Source organism: Mobula birostris, unplaced genomic scaffold, assembly GCF_030028105.1.
Source record: "Mobula birostris isolate sMobBir1 unplaced genomic scaffold, sMobBir1.hap1 scaffold_421, whole genome shotgun sequence".
NCBI lineage: Eukaryota > Metazoa > Chordata > Chondrichthyes > Myliobatiformes > Myliobatidae > Mobula > Mobula birostris.
The window spans coordinates 391,665-398,056 of record NW_027277308.1 but is presented as its reverse complement, the minus strand read 5'-3'; the positions used below and the strand labels follow the sequence as shown (position 1 = coordinate 398,056).

General features: G+C 59.3%; 1 protein-coding gene across 2 annotated transcripts; it reads right to left on the bottom strand.

Moving 5' to 3' along the window:
• Nucleotides 1-1,450: 1,450 nt before the first annotated feature.
• On the bottom strand, nucleotides 1,451-6,074 carry mych (myelocytomatosis oncogene homolog). 2 transcript variants are annotated; one of them, XM_072250589.1, is made up of 3 exons: nucleotides 5,811-6,074; nucleotides 4,123-4,595; nucleotides 1,451-3,388 (listed from the first exon to the last, which is right to left on the bottom strand). In XM_072250589.1, the coding sequence occupies exons 2-3, from the start codon at nucleotides 4,580-4,582 to the stop codon at nucleotides 2,865-2,867; spliced, it is 984 nt and encodes a 327-aa protein (XP_072106690.1). In that variant the 5' UTR covers nucleotides 4,583-4,595; nucleotides 5,811-6,074; the 3' UTR covers nucleotides 1,451-2,864. The 2 variants fall into 2 exon arrangements, with proteins under 2 accessions (XP_072106690.1, XP_072106691.1); XM_072250590.1 differs by having other exon boundaries at nucleotides 5,942-6,074.
• Nucleotides 6,075-6,392: the final 318 nt, after the last annotated feature.

Below are 6,392 nucleotides of genomic sequence, written 5' to 3'. Positions count from 1 at the left end.
TCTTTTTGGTGAGAAATGCAAGTGCTTTCCATTATTCACCAGCACAAGAGCAGGGAAGTTATAAAAGCCTCGGCTGGAGTTCTGCTCATCACCCTGTTGGAGGGATGAGACAGCAATGGAGAGGGTGCAGGGGAATGCACCAGGATGCTGTGTTCATTTGGGAGGACAGACCCAGGCTGGGGTTGTTCCAGGGAGTAGGTCTCCCCCATGACTGAGATGTCTGACACCTGAGCTTTAAGCCAAAGATGAGGAAGAACATTCTCCTGGGGTCTGGAATCTGGAACACATACCCAGAGGACCTCAGGCCAAGTACAGAGAGATCTCCATGCAGAATGAGTTGGTTATATGCTTGCTCATCTGTGTTAACATGCTGAAGCACCACTCAACCAAGTAATGGGTGAGAATGCCCCTTCCCTTTTCCCAGTAACTATGAACCCAATGAAGGCAGTGGTGTCAACTGCTGCTCCAGGATTACATTCAATGCCAGAGTTGAATTAGCCACTTTCTTCAATTCCCAGAATCCATTCACAAGAGCCAGGACTCCAATGGGGTCCCCTGGGATAGTGTCCAGTGGTGCTTGACTGCTGGCGAGCCCCTGAGAGAGACGCCCCTGCCCAAATATCCTGCAAAATGTGGCTGAAGAGAAACTGGGCTCAGTCTCTCAAGCCAGAGGTGCTGGGGGAGTATCGCACCGCGTGAGGGGAGGTACTGGGGGAGTATCACACCGCGTGAGGGGAGGCACCGGGGGGGTATCACACTGCGTGAGGGGAGGTACTGGGGGAGTATCGCACCGCGTGAGGGGAGGTACTGGGGGAGTATCGCACCGCGTGAGGGGAGGTGCTGGGGGAGTATCGCACCGCGTGAGGGGAGGTACTGGGGGAGTATCACACTGCGTGAGGGGAGGTGCTGGGGGAGTATCGCACCGCGTGAGGGGAGGCACTGGGGGAATATCACACTGCGTGAGGGGAGGAGGGGAGGCGCTGGGGGAATATCGCACCGTGTGAGGGGAGGTACTGGGGGAGTATCACACTGCGTGAGGGGAGGCGCTGGGGGAGTATCGCACCGCGTGAGGGGAGGTACTGGGGGAATATCGCACCGCGTGAGGGGAGGCGCCGGGGGGGGTATCACACTGCGTGAGGGGAGGTACTGGGGGAGTATCGCTGTGCGAGGAGAGGCACCGGGCGAGTATCACACCGCACGAGGAGAGGCACCGGGCGAGTATCGCTGTGCGAGGAGAGGCACCGGGCGAGTATCGCTGTGCGAGGAGAGGCACTGAGCTACCGAAGATGGGTCAGAAACTGGCTGTCACCACCCCCCCCCCCCAACAAGTGGCTCAACTCACTGGCTGCGCCAGTCATCCTGTTGGAAAAATTGCTACTGGAATGCAGGACTTCCTTTTGACACACGCCAGGTCCCCTCACTGGGGAGCCTAAAGCACATACTCACTTCCTTTAAACTTGAATGTGTTTATTTCATTGTGAAATACTGAAATTATTGGTGGCCAGGTCGCTGAACAGAAAGTGCTTTGTACAACAGGAACATCCGGTACCACACACTCAGACAGCAACAGAACCACCCAGAAAGGAAGAGACAAATAACTTAAAGCCCAGGGTACAAACGTCAAACAATGTCTGTGTAATAATAACAACAGAAACTGTTCAAAGAAACACAACAGAACCAGTGCACAGCCTGGTGATAAATTATCAGCAGCAAAATAACATAAAATCAGGAACTACGGTCACTCAAGGGCTAGCCCCAGGACAGTCCAACAGACACTCCGACCCCCAGGACAGACCAACTGACACTCCGACCCCCAGGACAGTCCAACAGACACTCTGACCCCCAGGACAGACCAACAGACACTCCGACCCCCAGGACAGTCCAACAGACACTCTGATCCCCAGGACAGACCAACAGATACTCCGACCCCCAGGACAGTCCAACAGACACTCCGACCCCCAGGACAGACCAACAGACACTCCGACCCCCAGGACAGTCCAACAGACACTCCGACCCCCAGGACAGTCCAACAGACACTCTGATCCCCAGGACAGACCAACAGATACTCTGACCCCCAGGACAGTCCAACAGACACTCTGACCCCCAGGACAGACCAACAGACACTCTGATCCCCAGGACAGACCAACAGATACTCTGACCCCCAGGACAGTCCAACAGACACTCTGATCCCCAGGACAGACCAACAGACACTCTGACTCCCAGGGCAGTCCAACAGACACTCTGACCCCCAGGACAGACCAACAGACACTCTGACCCCCAGGACAGTCCAACAGACAGTCTGACAGTCCACCCAGCCTATGCCCAGACCTCCAGTCCAACGGCCATTCTCTGCCCCAGCACATGGCACAAATGCTGATGGCCAGTTGGCCAGGGGTGTGTCGAAGCCTCTCCTCATTCCCAGGGAGAGGGGAGGTGCTGATGCTACGCAAATGTGAGGTAGAGGTTTAACCCCATCAGTGAATGAATCCTGAACACACCCATCAACATCAGCATCCTCTGATAGAGTAAGGTATGCTGTGCGAAAGTCCCTGGCAGGGCCAATCGTAGACAGAAGCATTCAGGCGTAAATATTGGCACTTTTCAGTACTCCTCTAAAGCTGGACAACAGCGACACGATTGAAGACAGAAAGAAATACAATCGACACAGAGAAGCTGAGGCCTTTGCCTGGAACGAACAAACTCCTGCCAACCTGGCTTGTTGACAGGACGGTGAAGCGAAGGCTGGGGCTCCTAAGCCAAGCGCCAGGTGAGGCAGCGTCCAAATATTTGTGTCCAGGTGCAGCAGGAAAGTGCGAGACCCCTCACTGTGGGAGGCGGCTCAGGGCAACGGCAGACTTTTTGTCCTATTTGGCCACCCGGTGGAGCCGCTGGAGTCTGCGTCGAAGCTGCTGCTGTTTCCTCTGCAGACGATTCCTATCAGCTTGCAGCTTGAGCTGCTCCCTCTGCAACTGCCCAACGAGTTCAGTGGCCTTCCGCAGGATTACCACCTTGGAAGCCTTGCTGTTGGTGGACAGATCAGGCATCTGGTCCCGAAGAGCCAGCAGGCAACGCTTCAGCTCGTTCCTCCTCTGCCTCTCCAGAACGTTATGTGTCCTCCGACGCTCCTCCTCCTCGAAGTCTGACCCCCGGAGCCCAAAGATCGAGCCGGTGGTCTTGGCCGAGTGCAGGCAGCCATCTGTTCTGGCCCGTTTTGGCAGCGGGGGCAGGGACAGCAGAGGTGACGGAGCAGCATAGTTGTGTTGCTGATGGATGTCCAGGGCACAGTGCCTGACCCGGGACAGGGTCTGTGAGCGCGTCCCAGGAGTAGTCATTTCACTTCGCCCTGCTAGAGACAGCTTCTCAACATTGACCACATCGACCTCCTCATCTGCAAAGCATAGAGACAGGTCAGTGTGAGCACCCCCAGAAACTGTTCAAAGCTGAAATATTAACAACCAAAACTAGCCATTCACATCCTCAGAATGGCCCTTCTTCATCGTCTCTGACGCGATCTAGTGACGGGGGACGTGGCCCTCTCCTCGTTTGAAAGAGTGAGGGGTTTGCTGGGAAACCCACTCAGCTGAACCATGTTCCTCATTGGCGTCCAGCACCATTCTTCACCGGTGGTTCCGATTTCAGGGATGGGAGAAGGTGGGTGGATCTCTCCCCTTCCTCAGGGATGGGTGGGATTGGTCAGGATCTCTCTCCTTCCTCAGGGATGGGAATGGGGATGGGTGGGATTGGTCAGGATCTCTCCCTTCCTCGCGGATGGGGATGGGGAGGGGGATGGGATTGGTCAGGATCTCTCCCTTTCCTTGGGATGGGGATGGGATTGGTCAGGATCTCCCCCTTCCTCAGGAATGGGGATGGGTGGGATTGGCCAGGATCTCTCCCCTTCTTCTGGGATGGGGATGGGCGAGGTGTCAAATCCAACCCCAACAGAGTTCACTGGCTAAAGTGCAGGAAGATCCCATGAGTTTGGGCAGCAGTGGGATGGTGTTCCTATCTGGAACCCACCCCCACCCTCAGAGGTGACAGCAGCCAGTGAAAATCCCCCAGGTCTGCAGCTGGGACACACACAACCTGCTACAAGGAAACAGGCTATTTGATTTTACTGTATACCTGAATCGGTCGCGAGTGCCTGAAGGCTGTCACAGGGGAATGGGGCCTCACTGTCTGGCTCCAGGTTGCCAGCCGGGTGCTGTGGTGGGGGGCTGAGTACCGGAGCCTGAAAGATCTGGGCCTCGATGTCTGCCAGCAGGGAGCTGGAGAAGGGCAGGGACTCCGTCAGCCAGTCCAGCTCAGCCTGGGCCAGCAGGCTGCCCCACACTCCATCCTGGGTTACAGGCTCCAATTCCCACTGTAGGCCCTGCTCTACAAAGTCCTCGTCCTCCAGCAACAGCTCCGACATCAGCTCCAGCTGGTCTGACTTGGAGGGCACCCTTGACGACTGGCCATCCTTGGGCGACTGAGGAGGGGTGGGCAGCATCTGCAGCAGCTCCTCGCGGGCTCGCGGCCAGCCCTCGGTATCCAACAGAGTAGGCAGCAGTTCCTCCAACGCAGCTGTGGTTCCTTCAGGCATGGTGACTGGGTGGCTGCAGGGGACAGACAGTGTCAGTCCAGGGCAGGGCGAGAGTGGGTCAGGAGGGAAGAGTCAGGGGAGGGAGTGTTGGTGACACAGAGGGGAGATTGGGGAGGGTGAGGTTGTGGGTTAGGGAGGTGAGAGGAGTTGGAGGGGTGGGGGAGTTGCAGGAGGGAAGAGTGAGTGTGTGGGTCAGGGACGAAATGTTTGGAGGTGTCCAGAGGCGGTGGGGTCCTGCAATTGGCCTCAGGACCACATGACAGGAAATCTCATTAGTTGGCTGTCTGGGTCAGCAGATGATTGGACAGGAAGAGGCCAATGAGTGGTCGAGGGGAGGGGCTGGTCACATCACCCGGCCCACCAATCCTGCACAGAAAGATTCGAATCCAGAACGACAGGGCGGGTCGGGCAGCATCCGTGGGGCAAAGAGCCGGGCTTGGCAGTCCTAGCTCGAGTCCCACCAACATTCTGTGTATGTTTGTTCCTCTGGATTTCCAGAGTCTCTCGTCATCTCTGCTCCCCCCACTCCCCGGCGGCGCTCCATCACACAGGGCTGCGGCCCGGGCAGTGATACCGGGAGTGGGAAGGATGCGGCCCGGGGAGTGATTCCGAGGGCGGGGAGGATGCGGCCCGGGGAGTGATGCCGGGGGTGGGGAGGATGCGGCCCGGGGAGTGATTCCGGGGGCGGGGAGGATGCGGCCCGGGGAGTGATCCCGGAGGTGGGGAGGATGCGGCCCGGGGAGTGATTCCGGGGGTGGGGAGGATGCGGCCTGGGGAGTGATTCCGGGAGTGGGAAGGATGCGGCCCGGGGAGTGATTCCGGAGGTGGAGAGGATGCGGCCCGGGGAGTGATCCCGGGGGTGGGGAGGTGAGGTCCGGGAGTGGGAAGGATGCGGCCCGGGGAGTGATTCCGGGGGTGGGGAGGATGCGGCCCGGGGAGTGATCCCGGGGTTGGGGAGGTGAAGGCCGGGAGTGATCCTGGGAGTGGGAAGGATGCGGCCCGGGGAGTGATTCCGGGGGCGGGGAGGATGCGGCCCGGGGAGTGATCCCGGGGGTGGGGAGGTGCGGCGCACTGCCGGGACCCCGACCCCACCCGTTCTCGGGTGGAAGCGGGTCCATCGGACCGGACAGTGACTCCGATGGTCACTTCTTCCGCCCCCTCCCACCACTGGTCACTCCCTCCCTCCCTCCCTCCCGCCCGCCCGCCCGATCCCTCACTGACAACCCACCGGGATGTTCTCCAGCAGCGCTGTCCACTCAGCCCATCACTGGGCCAGCACCGCGTCTGGATATGGCAATTGTGGCCCCGCGCACCCGGTCACGGATAGGATTCAGCCGGTGCTCGGGGTTACACACTCACCGTCCGTGTCCGCTCTCCGGGGCTCCGCTCTGCTCCACTCCGCTCCCGCTCTTTATTTGCGGCTCCGCTCCCGCCAAAAGTGCCCAAACTCCGCCCCGGGGAGGAACCGTCAGAGCCCCGAGTCCTCCCCCCGTCCCAGCCGCAGAGAGAGGGAGGCACCGGTCTCCCTGGAGGGGCGGTTAGAGCCCCGCGTCTTCCGCCACCCGCCCGCGGGGAGGGGGGTATTGGTAAGGTGTCATAGTAGCCGGACCCCGCTGCCCACCCTTGCGCAGAAGCTTCACCACCGCCCACACACACACATACTGAGTGTGGACTTTCCTGCCTCCCCACCCCTCAGCACGGTGCGAACGGAGAGCTCGGACCCACACGGTGGGTCCGCTCAGTGGGAGGCTGTGGAGGGTCAGGATGAGGAGAGGGGTGACAGGACCAGGTGAGGGGCGCAGTGGACCCC